Source organism: Desmodus rotundus, chromosome 8 (genome assembly GCF_022682495.2).
Source record: "Desmodus rotundus isolate HL8 chromosome 8, HLdesRot8A.1, whole genome shotgun sequence".
NCBI lineage: Eukaryota > Metazoa > Chordata > Mammalia > Chiroptera > Phyllostomidae > Desmodus > Desmodus rotundus.
This window is the reverse complement of record NC_071394.1, coordinates 10,191,140-10,214,898: the sequence shown is the minus strand read 5'-3', so window position 1 is coordinate 10,214,898 and position 23,759 is coordinate 10,191,140. Positions and strand designations below refer to the sequence as shown.

General features: G+C 42.4%; 1 protein-coding gene across 5 annotated transcripts in view; it reads left to right on the top strand.

Moving 5' to 3' along the window:
* The window catches only part of NSMCE2 (NSE2 (MMS21) homolog, SMC5-SMC6 complex SUMO ligase), a 201,057-nt gene that overhangs the window by 58,499 nt on the left and 118,799 nt on the right, over positions 1-23,759 (top strand). For all 5 annotated transcript variants that reach the window (XM_024572177.3, XM_045181571.2, XM_024572178.3 and 2 more), the window contains one exon: positions 11,909-12,062. In XM_024572177.3, the coding sequence (XP_024427945.1) occupies positions 11,909-12,062 (154 nt within the window). The remainder of the gene's footprint in view (positions 1-11,908; positions 12,063-23,759) is intronic.

Here is a 23,759-nt window from a genome sequence, read left to right as displayed (position 1 = left end):
AGTGAAAGCTGCTGTTGCTGGTGATACTGCTGCTAATTCTCATCAGACTCCATTTAGTTGCTTTTTACTTCTCTGGCTCCTTCACCAGAATTTTAAATTCAGCTATATCTTAAACTTGCTATTGTAATAATAATGACGATACTGTGGTTGCTAGAGCTGGGGGGTGGGGGTGAGGTGGGGAGGAATTAGGGGAAGGTGGTCGAAGGTGCAAGCTTCTGGATTTAAGATAAATAAATTCTGAGCATGTAACGTAAAATAATGATAGCGATAACAATACTAGTGATAATTATAGCTGCAGTTTTCACCTGAGTGCTTACTGAGGGCTGAGAAGTAGTCTGTAGTCAGTACTTTCCCGTAGAACTTTTCTCCGGTAAAGGAAATTCGGTGACCACACAGTAGAAAGGTAGCCGCTAGCTACATGTGGCTCCTGAGCACTTGAAATGTGGCGGTGTGACTGAGGAGCTAAAATTAAGATTTAAATAACCACATGTGGCTAGGGGCTACCGTATTTGGATTTCAAAGTTTCACATTCTTTAAATGCACTAATTTCTTTAATGTTGATGACAACCCTATGATTTGGGTAGAGGAAGTCGAGATTCTGAGAGGTTAAGTAACTTGCCCAGCATTACACAGCTAGTATGAGGTAGAATTGGGGTTTAAAGGTTAAATCCCTTGGTAATCTGGTTTCAGGAGCTGAACTGGCACCTCTGTACTGTAGTCCCACAGGCAAAGGGCCAAGGTGACACGTCTGTGTTCTTGCTGCAAGGGAGGCTAAGGAAGCGAATTTCTGGTTCCTGTCAGTGAGGTATCATTCACAGGGTAGGACATTCCCCAGACGTTGGAAAGGTGTTGCAAAGATCTCGACTGGTGAGCTTGGCTGCTCAACCTCTGTGGCATCCACTTTTCTTCCAGACTTAAATTTGCAGACAGTGACGACAACAACAAATGCTCCTACCACCATTGCAGCTCTCTCATAAAAGTGAAAAACATGCTCTCCCTTTCCACAAAAGGGGGAAAATGCAACGTCTCCTCAGTTACTGATTCCGAGTCTAGGATATGTGGGCCCCGCTTGTTACTTTTGTTACTGTTCCATAATGGCACTCTGTAACTGATGAACCACCAATTCAGCTTGTTATAAAATGCTAGGAGAAAGGGAAAGGGAGAAATAGTTAAAAACATAAGGACGTGCACGTCAAACGAAGGACGAAATAAAAATGGATACTTCAGTCTTTGCTTCTGCTGTTGGTCCTGAACAGAGTCGATACTTTTAATTCCCTTTCTCCACTACCCATTTCATGTTCTCTTGGCTCTCAGCTGACTCGGAGCCGACATAGGTTTTTATCTGACTCTGAGGCCTAGGCTTTCGTGCCTGAGGTGTCCGTGTCCTGGATGGCCCTGGCTGTCTGGGGTTGTTTCTGACTCCCTTTGTCTTTGACCAGTAGACATGGCAGAAACCAGGAGGTAATCCCGGTCCGGGCACACGCCTGCCTTTTCTCACTCTGTAGCCGCACCCTGTTCACCCTTGATAAGGCAGACTCGTTGCCCCAGCCAGTCCTGCAACCTCACTTTTCGTCTGTCTGTTGAGTGTCATGAGGAGCTCAAAATTGCTAGGTTGCAGCTTAAGCTTTCAAATCAGTGGAGGCATTGTTGAGTCCCTTAGTGAAATCATTCTTCTCTTGGGCGCTGAGACTATTAAACCAGCAGAACTGGAGTTGCAGCCGTGTGGAAAAATGCAAGTTGGTCATTAGGTATATGAGGGGGAGGAGAAGATGTGTAGCTAATTCTACTTTCATCCCTTGCTTCCTAGGCCCATGTGTTCTGGCTGTGGGAGCAGCGATGTCATGTGTTATTCATTGGTTACAAACACCCTGTGGGACATCACTCTCATCTCATGAGGTGGTGTCTCCCAGGTAGTACTGGAAGTGATTCTTCAGCAGATGAGTCAGCATTCTGAAAGGTCATCTTTCTGGATAATGGGGTACTTGGTAAGACCAATAAATCTTACCAACATCCACCTATTTCTGTACTTCTTTCATTACAAGATCTTAAGTGAGATCCCATAATGATAAATACGACATTTAGTAATTTTGTGGATGACAGGGGTGACGGGGGCATGGTGGACAGGAGAGTCAATTTCAAGTTCAGAATAAGTGTTTTTTCATCAAAGAACTAACAAATGACCACTGAAGTTTGAGAATGTATGCCTGAAATCAAGTATGCTTTCATAAAATTAAGATGGGATATAAAAGTTCATTCTGAGTTGTTATTTGGAAGCACATGCAAAGCAAAATTAAGTTTAAAGGGGGTTTGAATAAGTTGAAACGATCTGTCACTGACTCAGTATGACCTTGGGCAAGACGCTTAACTGCTGTGAGCGGCCCACTCCTCACACCTGTAAAATTGGGATAATGATTCTGGTGTGTGTATGGCTGTGAACCACGCAGATGAAAGGTGCTGTGCCACGTACAAACTGTTTGCGAATAACAGCAGTCAGCCTCGTCCCACCCTCCCTGCAGCCTGGCCTGTGTTTAAATCGAATAGTGCTTAAAAAGATTGCCTATGACATGATGTCCTCAATATTCACACTGGACATGTTCTCCTAGCATCCGATATGTTTCCTTCCCAGCACTTATCACAGTTGGTGCTGGTGTATTTCTTTTACCATTTGAATCATTTTTGTTTCCGCCACCAGATCCCAAAGCCCATGAGACCAGCAGGGCCCAGGTTCCTCTGTGTACATGGCATCTCCAGTGCCTGGTGCAGCACCTGGGTGTAGCAGGCATTTGGTAAACATGTATCAAATGGATGAATAAATAAATAATGCATATGACTATGAATTCTGCCAAAACAAAGAAAAACTAGAGGCAGAATCAGCAGTGTGTCATTTCTGCCAGCCTCCCCAGCCCCCAGTAAGGGAATCTTAATGCTGTGTTTTGTATAAAGAGGTGACTCCTGTTTGCCATAACCTTGCAGTGGGGACAGTGCCGAGAGAAGTTCATTAGAGTAGTTTTCAACAGCATATGTGTTTAGTAACAGCTGCGCGTAGACGGCAGGTGGCTTCATTGAATGGCCATCTGGTCGTGGCCTGTTCTACAGGAGTGGCCCATTCGAACTCGACCTAAAGCACCCTCACACGTGTTCAAGTTTACTCATTCTCAACATGTTTCTTCTGAAAGGCTTGAAGGGGAAAGATCTTCCCATGTCTGGTGGCCACGGCTCCCTACTGATGTGTCACAACACCTTGGCAAGCCGTGAAGCCCATTGGATGTGTCATAATGCTCAACAAGGAAGTATTCTCTCTGAAGTGTTTTGTCAGAAGTCAAACCAAATAATGGCACTGGGAAACGCAGTCAACTGTAAATAATTGGGTCCACAGAGTTCAGGGCGGATTGTGCAACGGGCAACAGAAACTGGCGTGCAACAAAGGCGCCATCCGTGCTGGTCATCGTTAGTGTGTGTGACTTAAAAAAATAAAATGAAATAAAACAGGGCGAAGGAGTATAGTAAACTCTGTGGACAATGTAACGTGTCTCCATATGTAAATGCGTGCAATTAGGTTAGAGCCACTGGAAGCATAACAATTCTTAGCCTGGACTTGCCTTTCAATAAAAACTTTACCAAGCTTTTTGCCCTATGAAGGTGGAGACAGTGTTGGCCTATATAAACTTACCCTGTGCATGACCAGTTGGGTTGGTGGTGTGTCATAGGTCTGGGCCAGCTTCCCAAGTGTCCCAGTGTCTGGTACTCAACTGGGACTCAGTGCATACATGTTGAATGAATGTTCTAGGACCCACTGAGACAATTTCTTCTGGACTCCCAGTATGAAAGCTGTTCCTGGAGCCTTATGTCAAGCTGACTATGACTTAGAACTTGGAACACTTAGTGTACTGAGCAGGACACAAAGCTGAAGAAGGCTCATCACTGTTGTGTACCTGTAATAAACTTCTAAAGGCTGTGTGATTTCCGAAGTGTAAATCATCAGGTTGTGTTATTTTGGGAGCCAAACATCTAACAGTGGCTCTTTTGGAGAGAGTAAATTCATCTGAGTCTTGGTTCAGTTACAAGAGTGACTGATTTTCTACTAGATTCTCACATGACTCAGAAGTGTGTGAATGACTCAGCCCACTAATATCCTTAGCACCTGCGATCTCCCCGCCTAGTGAGATGGTGGCTATAAGGCAATAATGGTAATTGGAGGAGGAGAGCTTGACTTTGCCCTGTGGCAGTAAAATGACACACTTTGTGTAATTGCATGTGGATACAGCCTTGTTTGAAAGAAACAAGGCATATTATCATCAGCATATAAATACTTAAAATTTTAGGTTCAAGCACATTGAAAATAATAGTGTAGTTTCACTGTGGGTAAGGACCGAGTTCTGCCTGTCGTTTCTACCATTATCTTTCACTCCTAAAAGCAACCAGGCTCCGTTCACAGGGATAGCCACCGGAGGCCTGCCTTTGTAGTGGACAGCTCGTCAGTTGCGTTCCCCTTGCGGACAAACGATAAATGTCAGTCTCAGGAGTGTTGGGTCCAGTTAAACGTAGCTAACCATTTACAAGTGATTTGGAGCCGAAGCTGAGCAGTTGGAGAATTCTTGGAACTTTGGGGGTTTTGTGTGTTTTTTCGAGTCACTGCTCCATCTTCCTGAAACGCTTCACTAAACAAAGACTGGGTGTTTGGAGTCAGCCCTCTGTGCAAGCCTCTGCTCTCGCTAAAGTCCCCAGGGACCCAGTCACCGAGTCCAGGGGACCCGTCTCTGTCCTTATTTAGCTTGACTTCTCTGCAGCATTTGACAGATCTTGAAATTTTTCTCCTAGACTTTTGGACACTTTATTTTGGTTGTCTTTTTCACTTACGTACTTTTTCTTTTTAGGTTCTTCTAGCTGCTTCATAAATGTGGTAGTCTCCAGAGTTCTATTCTTGGTTCTTTTTTAGTTTCTGTGTATTTGGTCCCCTTGGTAATCCCATTTATTTCCACGGTTTCCATTAAAATCCAAACTGATGATTTCCTCCACGTGGGTGCCGAGCTGCAGACCCGGATATCCAGGCACCCTGGAGACACACAAAGTGCTGGCCACAGCACCGGCTGCTCGTCACTGGCCATCTGTGACCGGCAGCTCGGGGCCTTGCCGCTTCGCTCCACCTCTCCCTCCTCTCCCTCCTCTCCCACCTCTCCCTCCTCTCCCTCCTCTCCCTCCTCTCCCTCCTCTCCCTCCTCTCCCTCCTCTCCCTCCTCTCCCTCCTCTCCCTCCTCTCCCTCCTCTCCCTCTCAGCGGCACCGTGAGGTGAAGACTGATACTGTTCTGTTGGCGAGTGAGAAAACTAAGGTTAGACGCGTTTAGTAACTTTTCTTAGGTCATCCAGTTAGCAGCAGAGTCTTATTTTTAATCTCAAGTTGAAAGTCCAAGTTTTTAATCATAAACACTTTGGAATAGCATGTCAAAATGGAATCCTTTACTTTCCCCTCTCTCCCCCACTCCCCTCTCATTCCGTTACTCTCTGTCTTGCTTTAAAGAACCACATTTCACCCCTAAAGTAGAAGGAAGTCTGGCAATTGCACTAGACCCTCCTACCCACCCCCCACCCCCAAATTGTGGATCACAAGAGTACTTTTATTTTTATGTCCAAAACATGTCGTTTGCATTAAACAGAGGTTTCATGTTCATGGCCTGTGGGCTGATATAGTGTTTGGACTATACATTGTTTTAAAAACCAGAAAATGTCTCCCAACAGTCTAGATTTCTAACATTTCTTTAGAAACAAGGCTTGCTGTCTCACCAGAGCTGTGTGGCAGCTCCCTCTCACCTGCGGCTTGCAGTCTGCTGAGCACAGTCCTCACCACTTCCTGTTGTCCTTTGGGGGCTTTCTCAGGTCCTTGCTTGCCCAGCCCTGGAGGCACCTAGGACACCTGGTAAAGGCAAGTGTGCTTTCCCAGTGGGTCGCCTTCTTCCTTCTCTAGTCTCTGCCCTAGTACTCGAATGATCTTCTCAGCCGAAGTCTGTTAGTTGCTTTCCCTTCGTGTTTTGGATTTGTTTCCCCATTGGCCTCTTCTTCTCAGTCCACACACATGTGAAAGGCTGTGTGCTAAAGTTGGAAGGAAAAGAATAAAATTTTCTTAACATTACCGTGTGCCAACGTTAAACACAAACGTGACTTAATTGAGTCTTCACAGCATTGAAGTTGGCATTCCTGCTGCCTAATTCAGAGGCGAGAGAAATCTAAGGCCTAGGACTCTCCTAACCTAAGATCCACACGTAGGGTGGACCAAAGTCTGTCTGACCCTGAGGTCCATGTTCTCTCTCCTCCATCATGTGAGCTCCACTTCAAGGCCCTCTCTGCAAGTAAACTAGTCTCTTTAGCTCTGTCTTGCCCACGATCTAGTTCCTGTATCTCTCCTCTTCCTTTGCCTCCAGAATGTATTCATCTGTTCACATAGAGCTCCCTTAATCTCTTTCCTCCTCTCAGGGCAGCCTCAGTTGGCCTCCCCGTCACTCCCTTGTGCATCAGCATCCTTTGAGCACCTCCTGTCCGGCAGGCAGCGAACTAGACACCAGTGGGATGATGCCTGCCTGAGATCAGCTTTGTAGGATGCTCGGCGGACGGAGCCAGGTGAATAGTTTCAGGGCACTGTGCTGAGTGCCTAGCCTTTAAATGGAGTGCTCTCTTTTCAAACCTTCTGCCACTTGAGCTGCCTTGTGTCATTTCTCCCAAAGGACAAGCATCACCCATATGGAAATGTTCTCTTTTCCTTTCTTCCGTGGCATTTCTCGCTCTTGGCTTTCTGCTTGGTTTGTTTTAGAGTTCCCTTCGCATCTCTCTTCTTTTTCTCCCCATGTTCTCATTTTAAATGCCTTTCCAGCCTCTTATCCAATCTCTCCTCTTAGATGTTCAACAGACATTCAGGATTTCCCCTTCTTTCCCGACAAAATGTTATTTAACTAGTTGCCTGTATTAGATATTGAGTATCTTAGAGTTATCATATTTTAACCACAGCGATTATTTTTTTAAAATATCTTTGTGGTATTATTACTTTACTCCTTAAAACCTTTGAGTGTCTTTTCTGCTGTCTCTCAGATCAGGGCCCACTTCCGAGCCTGGCTCCCAGAGCAGCTCACACCTGCTCCCGATGGGCGTTTCTGGTCTTCTCTCCTGTCTAGCTGCGCGCTTAGCACACCGAGGGCACTCACTGAGTCCTGGATGGGTAAGTGGGTGGTGCCCGAAAACTCGACCTTTTCCCTCCCAGGGGCAGTATGAAATTCTCCTTATTAGGGATGATATCCAAAAGTTTATTTCTCAGTCGTTTCTATCATTTTTAAAAGACAATAATATAAAGAGTAATCATCTATAAGCTGTTGTGAGGACTTTGTTTTAAAAATTCATCAACCCAGTGTATGAGGGGAGGCCCAAAACCCCCAGAATTTATTTACAAAAAATTGTCTATTCTTACATGTTTAAACTTCAGTCAACTTCAGAGCACTCACTGTTTGATGCAATACATCCATCGAGACTTTTTTTCCACTGCTCAGAACAGTTTTTGAACTTGTCAATTTTGATGCCTTTTAGTGCTTCTGCCATTTTTTGTTCACCTCTTCCACATTGGCAAAATGTTTCCCTGTAAGGACTTTTTTTGTCCAGGGAAACAACAAAAAAAAGTCGCTCAGGGCCTGATGGGGTGAATAGGGAGGGTGGGGCACAGGTGTCATGCTGTTTTGGTCCAAAACTGCTGAACACTCAGCGCACAGAGGGCAGGTGTGCTCGTAAATCACCCATCATGAAAGGGGCAAGTGGGCTGGAAGAGTCTTCAAAAAAATTCTTTGAACTGGAACACAACCTCTCACAACAACGCCAGTTGGTACACTGATACAGATGGGTTCCTGGAATACTCGTCTAGCGGGGGGAGCCTGTACTAGAAGGGGCCCACCCTCCAGAGGATAATTTCATTTTTTAGGGGGGGTCACCCCTTACATGTGCTAAATTGTGCCCTGCCCACCCAAATTCATGTGTGGAAGACCTAATGCCCGGTACCTCAGACAGGGTTTTTAAAAAGGTGATTAAGTTGAGATGAAGTCATTGGGATGGGCCCTAATCTACTGACACTGGTGTCCTTATGAGAAGAGGGGATTTGAACAGACATAACGGCAGGAAGACCACGTGAAGACACAGGAGGAAGATGGCCATCTCCAAGCCAAAGGGAGAGGCCTCAGACGAAACTGGCCCTGCTGTCAGCTTGGTCTCAGACTTTTAGCCTCCAGATCTGGGAGCAAAGGATTTCTGTTGTTAAAGCCACACTGTCCGTGGCTCACTGACAGCCTTAGCAAACTAATAACACCTAGTGCCTTTTCACTCACTAAGGGTTTAGGTCCTGTACCTAGGGGCTTTATCCTTAGGAAGGGGCTGGACTATGATCTACTAGTCCTCTCCTTCCATCTCGAAAGCCTTTGAGGTATTTTAAATATTAGTCTTAGGAAAAGAGGGCCATCCTTCCCCTTTTTCAGACTAGGTAACACTTGTGATCAGCTCCCAATGAATGGCTTTTTCATTTCCCTTTTGGGATTATGTATCTATTTCTCTTGAAGATACAAACAAAGCAAGAAACCATTAAAATTAGAGTTAATCCCCATTTACTGCATTGATTTAAGCAGATAACAAATTAGAAATTTTCCAGGCTCTCGTTTTATTAGCCAGAGTATATATAGTAAGTTCTCTCTGCAATGGTAGCTACGCCAACTGTAGCATCAGATTTCCAGAGAAGATATTTGCTGCCATGAATTCATGTGTTTTACAGCAGTTTTCTTGAGGTTCTGGCCCCGGCGGAAAAGTACTTTGAGTCACCAAAATTTGGTTTATTCAGGTTTTCTTAGTCATATTTCAGGTTCCACGTTGTCAACCTCAAATGCCTTACCCTCCATCTCCCCCTCTCCCTCCTCTCTACAAATCCTCAGCAGTGGTTGTAGGTGAACTTGGAAAATTATGTTGAGTGGGTTGGAGACTATGTCGGAAAAGAACATTTGCATCACTGACCACCTACTCAGATCAGATATTCTCTGATCACCCTGGATTGAGTAATTTCAGACTCGTTAAAGACCTTGAGAAGGTTCATTTGTACGCCTTCCTGTAATATTTCCATGAATATCTCAGGTGAGTGTGAGTTGATTTTATTTTATCAACCCAGAAAAACATTATAACTTCTTTCTAAGAACTTAAGATTTATTTTCTGTATCTACTCTGAACCCTTCATGCTATGATCTTGAACTTGTTTCACCTCGTTCTGTCTAGTGTAGGGTTAGAGGGTAGCCAGTCACCATGTATAATTGCTCTTATTCTTGAGACGTAAGGCATTATTAAATTGCCATTCTACCTTCTCTTCTACACTGAGCTTTATTGGTTTTTTAGCCTTACAGGACTGATTTAAAATTTTTAATCATGTGTAAGACTTGTTAAAGCCTCTCCATGTTTTTCATCACTCTCTTTGGTGGTGGACCCAGCGTTGGTTGAGTTTCATCGATAGAACGAGAGCACAACCAGTTCCTTCTCTCTGTACTGTTAAGTGTAAATTTAGGCATTTTGGTTTTATGCTTAATTTTAATTTTTGATTTAGCTAATTAAAATGCATAGCAATTAAGCAAAAGATTATGTAATTTTTTTCTTTATGACAAAGGGTAATCAAGCAGATTTATTGCAGATAATCTTTTGACTTTACATACATTGATACTCAGATTCAGAGAGAGCAGAAATATCCATCCCACTGACTAGAATCAATATCAAGTTTTTTTTTTTAAAGATTTTCTTTATTTATTTTTAGAGAGGGGGAAGGGAAGGAGAAAGAGAGGGTGAGATATTAGTGTGTGGGGTTGCCTCTCGCACGCCCCCTACTGGTGACCTGGCTTGCAACCCAGGCATGTGCCCTGACTGGAATCGAACTCACTACCCTATGACCCTTTGGTTCACAGCCTGCACTCAATCAGTTGAGCTATACCAGCCAGGGCAATATCAACAATTTTTATATCTATCTTTAGTCTTAGCATTGCCTCTAATTAACTGGATAATAGTAGGTAAGTAATCTAACTTCTTTTTATGTCATTTTATTTATGAAATTGGAGAAGGTAGATATCAAGATTAGATGAGCTCTGATTTGTCTTCTAGTTCAGAAATTGTATTTTATACCCACCTAATAATTATTAACAGTTGATAAATTGTGGGTTTCAATGGATAAGTATATTTGGAGCAAATCAGATTAATTACTTTGAAATATATTGAGTACATATATATTGAGCACCACCTACTATGTGCTGGGCACTGGCAACACAGTGATAAATCAGACAGCTTTCAAAGAGTTTACATTTTATAGGGAAAAGAAACGCAAGTGCAATGGGATATTACTGGGGCTGTGGAAGAAATCTGGGGCTTGTAAGGGCACATGGGGAGTTTGGCGAATTTTGCTTTTTTGGCGGGAGCATCAGGAAAAGGCCAGTGATTCAGGGGACCAATTATGAAGGCCTGAAGAGAGCCACTGCCGAGAAGCAGCGGGGCCAGCAGCGTGATTGTAGTGGATGAAGTTTGAGCGTGGGGCAGTAGAAACAGTGCGTATCCGGTGGTTTTTCCTTTGCAGGGAGCTAGACATAAAGGGAAAGTAGCTGAGGGGAGTGGGCAGGGATTTAAAAGGTTGTTTGTTTTTAAATATACGTGTGGAAAGCCAATTTAAAGGTTTTTTGGGGAAAAGGCGTATAGAGAGGGAAAGTTTATTCTGAAGGAGATGAAGAAGATGGAGTTCAGAATGAAATTAAAAACAAGGTTGAGGATAGACAGGGGGAGATGTAGATGAATAGATTTGTGATAAAGCCACCATAGCATGTCATTAATTGTGGCATCTAGAACATAGATGAATGGTGAGTTACAATTCTTTCAGCTTTTCCACATGTTCAAAAAATGTATAATAAAATGTTGGAAGAAGAACACAGACTGAGACTAGCTTTCAACAGGATAGGGGACACTTATTCCTTGTGGCAGCAGATGGTGAAGTTCAAGGTTAAAGCCTCAACATCTTTGTGAAGTCAGAGCCACTCACCTGCTGAGGCAGAGAACCAGAGATGGGGAGGGTGCGAAGGGAGGGAGGAGTAACCACGTGGGGTGGGGGTGGGGACTGAGCAGGCCTGGGTTAAAGGGAGAAGTGGCGATGCTCAGGTTCTGGGGAGGAGAGGCCACAAGAACCTGGCCGGTGCGCCTTTTCTCTCCACAGTTGTCAGGAGATGGCGGGTGAGCAGGGCACGAGGGAACACAACTCAGCCATCAGAAAAGATGAAAGACTGACTGCCATTTGGGACAACATGGGTGCCTCTCGAGAGTATCATGCTAAGCAAAATAAATCGGACAGAAAAAGACAAGAACCATATGATTTCACTCATGTGGGATATAAAACAGAAGGAAACAAATGCACAAACAAAACCAACAAACAAAAACTCATTGACACAGGCAACAGTAAGGAGGTTACCCAAGGGAAAGCGGAGTGGGAGGAGCTTGAAGAAGGTAAAGGGGCTCAAGTATATGGTGATGGAAGGAAACTGAACTTTGAGTGATGAGGACAAAGTGCAATATACAGATGATGTATTATAAAATTGTACACTTGAAACATAACCTTACTGACCAATGTCACCCCAATAAATTTAACCAAAAAGACAGAATGAAAGAAAGAAAAGAAGAAAGCAATGAGTAGATGGGATGACCGGTTCCTTCCATCGTTTCCCAGCAATCCGTTCTGGGAACAAGTCCCAACCCCCTTTGGCTCCATATTGAAGGGATTCTGTTTCCTACCTCGTTGTATTTTTATTTGAATGAAATGAGATAAAAATAATATTACAAAACTGAGTAATTGTTAACATTTAACTAAGATAATTTTATTGTCTTTGTCAGGTAAAAGAAGAACGTCCAGAAAATATACCAGATCTAAAATTATTAGTGGAGAAGAAGTTTTTGGCTTTACAGAATAAGAATTCTGATGCAGACTTCCAAAATAATGAAAAGTTTGTACAATTTAAACAACAGCTGAAAGAACTGAAGAAGCAATGTAAGTCAGCATGCTTTGCTTTGCTTTGGCTTTTTGAAATCAGGGACCTGACTTGATGAGTAGTCCCAGAAAGCTGATTTTATAAAGTTTGCTCATCTGCTTGGCTTGATCCTCTTCCTAAATGGCTTTTTATTGTTGCTGCAGTTCTGTGCTTTGTCTAACTTTTGGTTCAAATCAGCCTGTCCATTTCTGAAAGCCAACAGCTTCCACAAAGTGCTGAGAAAATTTACACTGTGTTTTCCCCTGCTGAGGAGGGGAATTGGGGAAAAAACCCTGAAAACTGTTTTATTAAAATAGCAAGGGTGTTTTTCAAATTTTAAACTGCTGTGCCAAGCTTTAAAATAACTGCTCTTTGATTCTAGTGCGGTTGCTTTGGAATAGTAGAAACAGTGTTTACTTAGACTATTTTTTTCTTCTCAAAGATGGACTGAAATTCTCTTGATCCCTTCTATCTTTGTGGTAGTATAAATCCCATGTGATTGTAAAATTTGTTGCCTTCGTAATCAACTTTGTTATACTCAAGTTTTTTTAATTAACATAATTATGATTTAAAAATGAGAACGGGAAAAATGATTTAGTATATAAGAAAATTCTATAGACAGTATTTGTTAGAAACAATATATCTTTTCTACATAGTGAAGTATAGTATCCTTGTTTTCTTTTTTCCATTTAATTCACATAACAATTTTGTGTAATTTGATTGTTTTTACCTTAGCGTCAATGGTAACATTTACTTTTTTGCTTAAGGCTCTTTTATTGCTTAAAAGAATTGAATAGTGAAACAAGTAACTATTTTTTAACACTTAGGTGTCACATCGCTTCATTTGCATATGCATAGGACCAGAGGAATGCTGTATGATATGACATACAGATTTATTTACGACTTTGTTCTAAGAACAGGGATTCATATTTTGAGTGAAATAGGCTTTCTTTTAAATATGAGCATTTTCTTTAAATTGGTGCTGAGATCTCAAAAAATAACTGAGGAAGCTGCCTTTTGTCTGTTTTACAAATTAAGTTTCACAATTTGGAATGTTTTGCAATCATGGCGAGACTTTTGCTTTTACTGTAGATTTAAACAGTAAGCATTTTCCCCACATTTTAAGTCCATTTTCTGTTCTTCACTGAACATCACAGCTACCAAAATCTTTCTAATGTAATTTACGCTGTTGCCGCAAATGGGTAGTAATCACCACACAGCTAATAACTTGCTAGGGGCTTTCTGGTCTTAAAGATGCTAGTGAATTTCAGTTTTGGTGTTGTTCGAAATAACCACAAATATGTTTCATGTTACTAGTTGGAGCCAAAATCACAAATTATAGCAGATTTAGTATCTGATCATAATCCATGATATTTTTTAGATATTTTATAATGCAAATTGGAGGATAAATATCCAAAAATATAAATTTCTTTCTTCATTTTTACAAAGTTATTATTCTATAAGAGAAATCTATAAAAAATTTTAAGAGTCATGTGCTCTTGGGGAAACACATTCTAATAATAATATATAATTCAACAGTCATAAGTGTTGAAAATCATAGTTGTTGCTTAATTCTCTCTAAATTTGGGGGTTTGGGGGTAGAGGCCCCCAGGCAAGCAGTACACATTCTTTGGATAGACAGTTAAACCTTATGACAAAGTAAATTTATATTGAAAGAAGTGTTTCCTTATGTAAGGTTCCCCTATATAGTAACACTGGAAATAAGACAACTTTCCCTTTTATTTCTTCTAAAACATTCTTTTAAAAAGTTTTTCAGTCTCAATAACAAAACAAGCAAAATATTAATCCTCTGTTAAAGATGTGTACCCCTCAGTTGCAAAATATAATTGACAGTGCCTTCTTACTGGCGGGCTGTCGATTAAACTCGCACCAGGTCTAGTGGGTGTTAGTTCTTTAGATTTAATGCTGCTGTGGGGATGTGGTCGGCATCTGGTTCCCACAATTTTTGTGGAGCCAGGTCAGGAGGACTCTGATTTATAAAGGAGCCAGTGAAATCTGTTTGTTTTGAGGTGTATTCTCACGAAGGCAAGGAATTACAATAATTTGTTTTTTAAGATTTGAAAATACAAGCCAAGGAGAGAGAGATGCATCAAGCTGCCTATTCTGGCAAAGTAAAGGCTGAGGCGTTTTTAAGGTCTGCACATTTCTGAAGGGTTCTTTCATGAAGGCTACCACCGTGTCTTCACCAACTTTATTACGCAAGAACGTAAATTGCACGGGATTAAATTTTACCAAATCAGGATTAATCAGAGAAATGCCAGGGAGCTCTTAGGTGGGGACGGTGAAGTTGAAGACTGAACTCAGGTGGTCTGGTGGGTGGGCCTGCGGAAGTGCCCTGCAGGCCACCTCGGGCCACTGTACCCGCAGGAATGAGTCAGCCAGCTGCAGTCAGCAGTTAGTTCTCAGACTGGCTGGTCTCAAGATCCCTTTACATTCTTAAAATTTCTGAGGATCCCCAGAGAGCTTTGGTTTACATGGGTTATATAGCTATTGACATTTATCATACTAGAAATCAAAACTGAGGAATTTAAAAAATAGTAATCCATTTTTAAAAAATCAATAATAAACACATGACATGTTAACATAAACGGCATTATGAATATCTGAAATACAATAATATATTTTCTAAACATAAAGAATTAGTGAGAAGAGTGACATTGTTTTGCATTTTTGCAAATCTTCTCGATTTCTGACTTAACAGAAGGCAGCTGGATCTTTATATTTGCTTCCTTACCCAGTCTCTTGTAATACAGCATCCGAAGAGCCTGGCCTCACCTGTGGGTAGTCGGACTTGTTGGAAGGACCTTGCCGACCACCAGGAATTCTCACTTTGAAAACCTCAGAGCTAGGCCGGGGTCAGTAAGCTATGGCCTATGGGCCAAATCCAGCCTGTGGACTCAGAGTAGCTCTCATAATTTTCAATTTGGGGGGAAAATCGAGAGAAGCGTCATTTTTTGTGATATGTGAAAACTGTGTTAAATTAAGATTTTACTGTCCATCAGTGAAGTTGTATTGGGTGTAGACCCGTTTATTTACCTACTGTCTGCGGGTGCTTTGCACTGTCACGGCAGAGTTGAGTGGTGTGGCAGAGACCACCTGTCTGACCCACAGGGCTTATGGTGTTTATTACCTGGCCCCTTCAGAAAAAGTTTACTTACCCCCTGGTCTAAAACATGTTCAGAAACAAGAGCAGTTTTTGTTTTTTTTTAACCTGAGATTTTCCCATAAATACCACACATTTGTCTCAGGTATGTTCAGAACGCTTTGAGTGCCTGCTAGATAGGAATCCTTGCAGTTGATGTTCTGAGAGAGGTGCATGGCCGAGTCCTGGTACTTGCGGAAGACAGTTTGTACAAACGAACTAATGTGAGAACCGTTAATCACAGATACCAAGTCAGAAGCAAGGAAAGTATGACAGAAACAATTGTAATACAGTGTGGTGAAGAGAGTGAAGACAGGAAAGCAGATTTTATCTGGGTGGCTCACTGCCGGTCACTTGGTAGGGGCTGCCTGGACCTGTACGTCTGAGAAGGTTCTGGGGCTGGGTTCAGGCCCAGCAGGAGCGGGTGTGCGTGGGCAGGAGGCGGTACAGATATGGAGTGGTTACCAACCCTAGAATGCAAACAGAACAGATACACTGTACTCATTTGAAGAGGGGATTACTCTAAAGGTGACATCCGTCAGTAGCACACATTGTTTTTCAGTAGTTACTCACATCTCTTGGATATTACCAGGCATTGGACCCGGCTGCTCTGAACAGATCATTCGATCCCTGGGTGCCAAGTGTCCTGTATATTTCAGACATGATGTCTTCCCAATTTACTTCTCCGGATCTTACCAAGCTCTAATGAGAGAGCGGGTCTTTGCAAGCTCTGGAGTCTCACTTTAGATTTAAGTTATGATTGAGAAAGAGCTAGACCAGCATAGTGGAAAGAATACGAGCCTAGCAGCCAGACTTCGGTTTGAGTCACTTGGTGTGTAGCCTGGTCTTCCTCCCATTGTCGCCCATTTTTCTAGTGCTCTTCCTTTGAGTCACACAGATCAAGGCTGAGCGAAGACAGTTTATACACTTCTAGACAAGATGACTGCAATGGTGGTGATGGTAACTGTATCAGGGAGCACTTTTACAGAAAAGAATTCCGTTTTCCTGAGGGATAATAATGTTCTTAATAACCCAAGTTGTGAAACAGATAGTACCATTTGGTTTGGAGCAGACATAACCAAACTTTTTTTTGGATAAAATTATTTTAATTTAAACAATATATTCAGGTAATATTCTCTCTTCCTTGCCGTTTTTACTTAATCTATCTCCACTGTTACAATTTTCTGCAGTTTTACGATCAGGAGAACTGACTGAGAATGGGCAGACACCGCTGTATAGATACTTCCTCAAGTCATCAAGCAATCTTTCTGGCACCCTGTATTCATTTTCCTTATTACACGGTTAGCAGGCATCAGAAGCTTTAGTGCAGGTCAGCAAGGCAGAATTTGAGGACATTAGACAAGAATTGGTTCTTAGAAACCTTCAAAATATAAAGGACTTCATTTGTGGCCAAAAATAGAATCTGAGAGATTTAGTATTAAAATAATCTTACTGTAATTCTCTTGGTACTTTCAAATGTTAAGAATAAGGGAGAGATTGTCTTTTTTAAATGCAAATTTGCTGATCGGAAGATATTCACAGATTTAACAGTATACCTACAAAAAGGGCGGGGCAAAAGTAGGTTTACAGTTGTTCGTATGGAAAATAATACAGTCATTATAGTAATAAATTATAACACAAGAATAAACTGTTTTTTCATATGTGAGATATATAGAAAATAAGAGGGAGATATTTGCATCTGTGAGTGAAACTTAGAAATCACTTTCAGTGACATTTGTATTTGGTTATATATACAGACATAGGAACTTACACCATAATCTTATAATTATATGGATTCACAAATTAACTGTGTACCTTCTTTTTGCCTGCTCCATCGAGATATCAAAACTGATACAAATAGGGCGTGGCCATTCACTTCACCCAGGGATCCCATGAAGTTGGGCGTTCCTTGGGAACATGATGCCTTCACTTTTCTGCTCCTCATGGGTCGCTTTCCCTTTCCTTCAGCGTCTGTTCCAAACCGCAGTGTAGTTCCACGAGGGCCAGCACTCATGTCTTACTCCCTGCTGTAGTCCTTGACCTTCAGTGTGAGGTCTGGACACGTGGTATCTGTAGTCCAGGTGCTCGGTGGTCACAAGAATTTTCAGAAGGACTTTCACAGCCTTGAGATCTGTGCCCTGTCGAAAGGCGACCCCCGCTGCCTGAGGCGCCAGTCTGTTGTTGCTGTGAGAGAGAGTGGACCCCGCGTGGCCAGATCTTCAGGTGCTTTTGGAAAACCCAGAAATCCAGCCGATCCGTTACTAGATCTTTAAAATACTGTGCAAACACAACAGTTTGTGACCTTTTTATAATACCGTTTTGAAGGCCTTGTTGTGTACCTAATGAGGGACAGTGACATTAATTTGGCCAGTTAATAGTAGATTATAATTTCTGCAGAGAAAGGGACAATTTGGCTTTCAAGATACCTGGAAGTAAGGCCGTAGTGTACATTTTACGTCATTTGGGAGTGTACAGTAGCAGCCTGGTGGGTTCCATAGAGAAGCTGATGGAGATTGCCTGGTGAGGAGCCAGGTGTGGGAGCCCATAACCTGGATGCGGGTGGACCCTAGGGAAGGTTATAGAGACGAGTAGCGCCGTTACAGATTGGGAAGGGGTGTGCGTGTGTGAGTTCTGAAACCTGGAAGAAAAGAGATGAGGAAGAAACAAAGGTGGTGCCCAGAGGGAAAATGTTTGGCTGTCCCTGGAAATATGTTGAGTGCATTTAAATTGGGCCATGTGTTGACCCACCCAACTGGATGGTGATGTGTCCTTCCACCTCTGAGTATCTCTGCATCCTAAGGCAGAGCTGTCTGTCCAGACAAACACCGTGTGTTGCCGACCGCTGATTAACCAAAGCCCGGGACCCTTTAAGGTAGGCGTAAGTTCTTAATTCATCTCTACATTCCTTTGCTCCTCACATAATCAGAGCTCAGGTTATATTTACAGGTTAGAATTATTAGCTAGATAAAGAGGGTCAGAACCTACTTCAGGCAGTCTGATGCTAAGACTCCTTTTCCCTCCAATGGCGTGACATCAGTAAAGAAGAGAGGAAGAAGAGGAAGAAAATTAGTACTTACAGAGCTGGGATCTAAAATCAGCAGCAAAGGTCAACAACTTATATTGTCTTTGAAAATCCTTTAAATTGCTCAAAAAAGTGAACACACATGATTTTGTGTTACAACCCTTTTTACAGTGGTACGCCGATGCCGATGTGCAGCATCTGTAGTAATATACAGTCTAATAACATAGGCGCATCGTGCTCAGGAATCGAGTGTGGCTCCCTTAAATGTGACTGCTTAGAACACGAAACCCAGTTCATGAAACATTAGGTTTGCTGCCTCTTCTATAGACAGTCTTATCATCTCTGTGGCTCTCAGTTGGTCCTCATTTGATTCCTGGTATTGATGAAGCCATCGCCATTTCCTTGCCAGAAGATCATTGATTACTGGGAAATGCTAGAAATCATAAATTGCATGACAGAGAGTGACTTTTTCAGGCTGGATTGCATCCCTGTCCTGAGGACTTATGTTCATTGAGTGAAAATTCTGTCTTATGCATATTTTGTATTCTTTGTCTAATTGCTTCTCTCCCTCTTCCTCCTCTCTGAGTCAGTATCTGTCTGACCCTTTGTGTCTCTTATCTCCCTTCTGCTTTCTTCAGGTTGTCTACCCCTTTTAGTTTTTTGTTCCCTCATGTCTTTATTTATATCAGTGAAGCTAAATGGTACCGTTCAGAGAAGTGAAGTGATACTTCCAAGATTACGAAGCTGGTAACCAGGAGACACGAGGTTTCAGGGATGGAGAGGGGCATCAGGGGGGTTGTAACTGTCCTCCCTCTTCTGTTCTACGAAGTTGTTAGTTTCCAGAAATGTTTACATTTTAAAGGGGATGGGGTACCAAATAAATAATTGAATTAGTGGCAAAAAAAAAGATGAATGCAAATTAGATCGACTCTTGTCACGTTGGAATTTCAGTCAAGGCCTTTCCGTGGCGAGAAGAGAGCTTTTCTACGTGCCCTTTATGATGAGCTGTAAAGATGTCTGCCTACTCAGCCTTCACCTTAGGTTTGCCCTAGTCCTTTTGGAAAGCAGTAATAATCAAAGTGATAGCCGGGCTTCGTATGGTGCCTCGCACATGCAGTACTTCATGAATGCTTGTGAACTAATGAGTAACTACAGGCAGTGTTTGTCTGAGTTTGTCTGAGTGCCTACCAGTGAGTGCACAGGGCATGGTACTTAATTCTTCATGCGCATTGTTGTTGATTTCTCACAACTCTGGGACTCTTGCGTAGTGAACAATTTGTTTGGGTCTCCCACACATCCGCATTGATGTACTCTGAGGACACTGAGAGAAATCTCTTGCTTGGTCACTTCTATTGGGAGATTGGGTAATAGGAATCCTATTAGATATCATGTGATAGTTTCTTTGTGCTTCATCTTGCCTTCAAAGTAGCCCTAGAAAAACCTGTAGTCTCATTTGATAGGTAAAGAAGTGAGACTCATACAAGGTAAGTGATTTGCTCAAGGTCACACAGTACATCGAGGGAGACTCAAAACTGGGTCCTCCTTTTCCAGATCCCGTGGTTTTGGCTCTACTGAAAAATTCGATAAATATTACCTAAGAAAGTCACTTCCTGTGTGATTGGTTGCTATGTTATATCAGAGAGGGGTGGGATATTTATTGCACTGCACATTTAGAACAAATCCCATGAAATCTATCTCAGACAACAGCAGTAATCCCACACACATACATCATCTCTCTTCTCTTCATGACGTCCACATGCGGGAGAGGAATGCGTGAAAAGTGCAGGCTCTGTTATTAGCAAACTGCATCTCGGAGGGGACATGTTTACCCTGTGTCTCATAGTCAGGAGGTCACAAGGATAACAGATACATTCCTGAGGACAGGGGAAGCTTCAGAATGAGAGATGGCTATAATTAAAATTATTAGGAAAGAAAGGTTCAGTTATCAAGGGAGAAATGAGTCAGCCGCAGGTTCAGACGCACACTGGGAGCTGTGGATGTGTCATGGGGGCTGATTTTGAGAGGCTGTGATGCTGTCCTTGCTCAGAAAGCAGCCTGAACCCAGAATAGGAGACCAGAGCCTAGCGTCCTGCGGACGATCCACATCATACTTCAGAAAATAATTGTCTTGCCAAGCTATTAATTTCCAACCCTGGGAGGACTTAAGTTTCACAGTTGTTATATGTATATTATGGGTACCTCTTTGTAGTTGATACCCCCCGTTTCCAGCCCCTGGCAACCAGTGTTTTGTATTTTTCTCCATAGTTGTAACTTTTCTATAATGTTGCATACATGGAATCATAGAGCATGTAGACTTTTAAGTGGCTTCTTTCACTGAACAGAATGCTTTTATCCATAGTAGATAGTGTTTTGAGATTTATCCATAGTGTTGCTAATGTCATCTTGTTGCCTTGTATTGCTGAGTGGGATCTCATCCTACAGATGAATGTGTGCCATAGTTTGTGTATCCAGTCGGCAGCTGAAGGACAGTTCAGTTGTTTCCAGCTTGGGGCCATTATGAATAAACTGTTATAAACAGTCTTGGGCAGGTTTTTATGTGACCCTAAGTGTTAATTTCTCATGGATAAATATCCAGGCTCATGTGGTAAGTATAACACATGTTTAACTTATAAGAAGTTAACAGACTGTTTTCTAATATCGTGCACCGTTCTGCATCTCCATCAGCAGTGCAGAGAAGGGTAGATGCTCTTCGCCCTCACCAGCATGTGGTTATTTTGGTTTTGTTTTTAATTTCAGCCATTCTGACAAGTGTGCTGTGGTATCTCATTGTGAATTTCATTTATACTTTCCCGATGACCAGTGATATTGAGCATGAAGTTCCTTTTTAAGATTTAAAATTTTCATATAATGTTTGTGTTTTCCTATTTGTGTACCTCCTACATTTATTATTTAATTCATCCAAGAAACATTTAGATACCCTCCACGGTGCCTAGAACAGCACCTGGAATGGAGCCAGGGCTTCACATGTATTTGGGGAACGAATGAAAGATGAGAAATGGGGGTTAACACCCAGTTCATGGCACTTTCCCCCAGCAGACAGATATCCTACGGCAGGCGCTTTGACCACACTCACCCTGGGAGTGAGAGGACGGGGCGAGGTGTTGTGTCCCTTCCCACCAAGGCCGCTTGGGTGGACTTAGGTGCTCCCAGTGCAAGTGTGGCTGCCAGCTGGCTGGAGGTGTTCCCAGACTTTGTGGCAACCTTCCTTGCCCGGTGTGGACCATTGGGTGCTTACTGGTGGAAAGTACTTACTTTGTTTCCCTGGGAGGACACTATCCTTTGACTTTATTTCAGTTGTATAAAGCAAGAAACGCACAAGTCTGACTCTAGAACTTTTACTTCCTGTCTTAACATCCTTAACCTCTGTCTCTCCTGTCACCAAAGTAATTAAATTGACAATGCTTCTTACATTTGATAGGGTTTTAGAGTTAAGAAAATACAGTGGTGGCTTATTTAGGTATATTTTCCTTGTGTATCAGATCTTTATTTTACATTTATCAAAAGATATATATATATTTCCTCCAAAGAAATGAGTGAGAATTTTCAGCCAGTTGACAAGATGTGCTGTCCAGTCCCATTCCTAACACCCCTCCCAGTCCCTTCCCCGTTTCTTTCTGCGACTACTGTGCTATTTGCAATTTTACCTTCACCCCTTCCTGCTTCCTGTTCCAGACTTGCCTCCCACCGGTTTCTGCCAGTGGTCAGTCATTCAAAAGCACCGGTCTGGTCATGGTTGCCCCTCGGGTGGCCTCTCGGAGGCTCCCCCCAGCCCTGCTGGAGTGCAGACCTCTCTGGCACCAGGCTTCGTTTTTACTTTTTCCCCACCCTCCTCTCCAGCCCCTGGATCTGGACACTTGCAACCCCTGGAAAGTATTGTTCTCTTCCACTTTCAGGCTCTCACACTTGCTGGTCTCTTCATGGAATGTTCTCCTACCCCTCCCTCTCTTCTCTTGGTTAGGCAGGTTCATCCTTCTGCTTTAGCACAGATGTCACTGACCTTGGGGAATCTTCCCGAAGGTAGAGGAAGCACCCATCTACAATGGGAGGGCCTCTAAAGAAGTGTACACTTGGAGAGGCGTAGCTAATAGCGTGTGAGTTGGTTTGGCAGGAAAAGAGGAATGTGAGGCAACATTTATGGTATCTTTGAAATATACGCTAATTATTTTGTTTGAATAGTGTGCAAAATGGAAACCAATACTGACATCCAATTTATAATCCGATATGTGAACATGTGCTAACACTGTCCTTTAAAGTAAAATACTCTGTGTCCACTGCAGTTGATAATGGTACATGCCAGCACAGACATACTGTCTGAATTACATTAACTTTCTCATCCTAACTGACTCATTTGCCTTGAATACAAGTTCCCCCATAACCCCACTTTTAAAAATAGAAAGGATGTTATTATGGTTTTACCATTCCAAGCTTTGAGAAGCAGTGAGCTATTCTTTGTTTCTGCTGTGATAGCCACTGGCTGCAGTTGAGTTCTGGTAATTACGCGGGCTGGAGACTGCAGGGCATGCGTGGGGGAGGAGAAGAAGAGGCCCTGGAAGAGTAGGGAGTTGCGAGAAGCATGTTAGAGTTATAGGTTATAAACCCCGACAGTGTACATAATAAATCACACCAGCCGTACCTGAGGATCAAGCTTAAGCTTTGCTGTCACAGTGGTAATTTAAGATATCTGTAATCCATTGAAAATTACAGGTACCAGGTGTGTGCCAGGACTCTTTAAAATGTTCTCTTGGTAATTGTACTTTTGGGAATCAATTCCATAAAATAATCTGAAATGCAAATACAAAGATATTTCTCAGTAAGATCCAATAGGAAAATTTGGAAATAATCAAGAAATTTATGAAAACTATTTACTAAAAAAGTGAAATGTTTAGGAATTGCCTTCTCACATCATGTTAAATTTTAAAGCTGTGAAATACTGCACATGTACTCTGGGCACCATTATTGAGTAAGGAGATATGTAAGCCATGAACAGAAGTAGAAGAAGACATAGAACATGAGGACCAGCAAGTAATCCAGTTAGATCAGAAGTACTTGGCAGGTGAGATGACAAGGGTGAGTTGGGACTGATTTATGGAGCTATTTGTTGCCTTGAATAGGACGGTTTAATTAGTAAGTTATGGGAGCATGAAGTTTTTCAGAAGGTAAGCCATGTGATTAGATTCTAACTTGAAGAAGATGAATCTGGCTGTGGTACATGAAATAAATTGGGATGGAAAGGGGACTTGTTAATTGGTTCAGTCAGGTACTGATGATATCCTGAGTTACGGCAGGGGAATTGGAAAAGAGAGAATGAATGCCGGAGGTGTCGTGGAGGTTACATCTATAGGACTTGTCGATTCATTTAAAACAATAGGAAAATAGGAAGTTGAAGATGGCTCTGAGGTTTCTAGTTTGAGTAACTGGGGAAAAGGTGATGCATTAAGAAGTAGTAAGAAGTCTCATGGAAGAGCTGGTCTTTAGGTGGGGAGGGTGACTTTAACGTCAAGTACTCGGAAT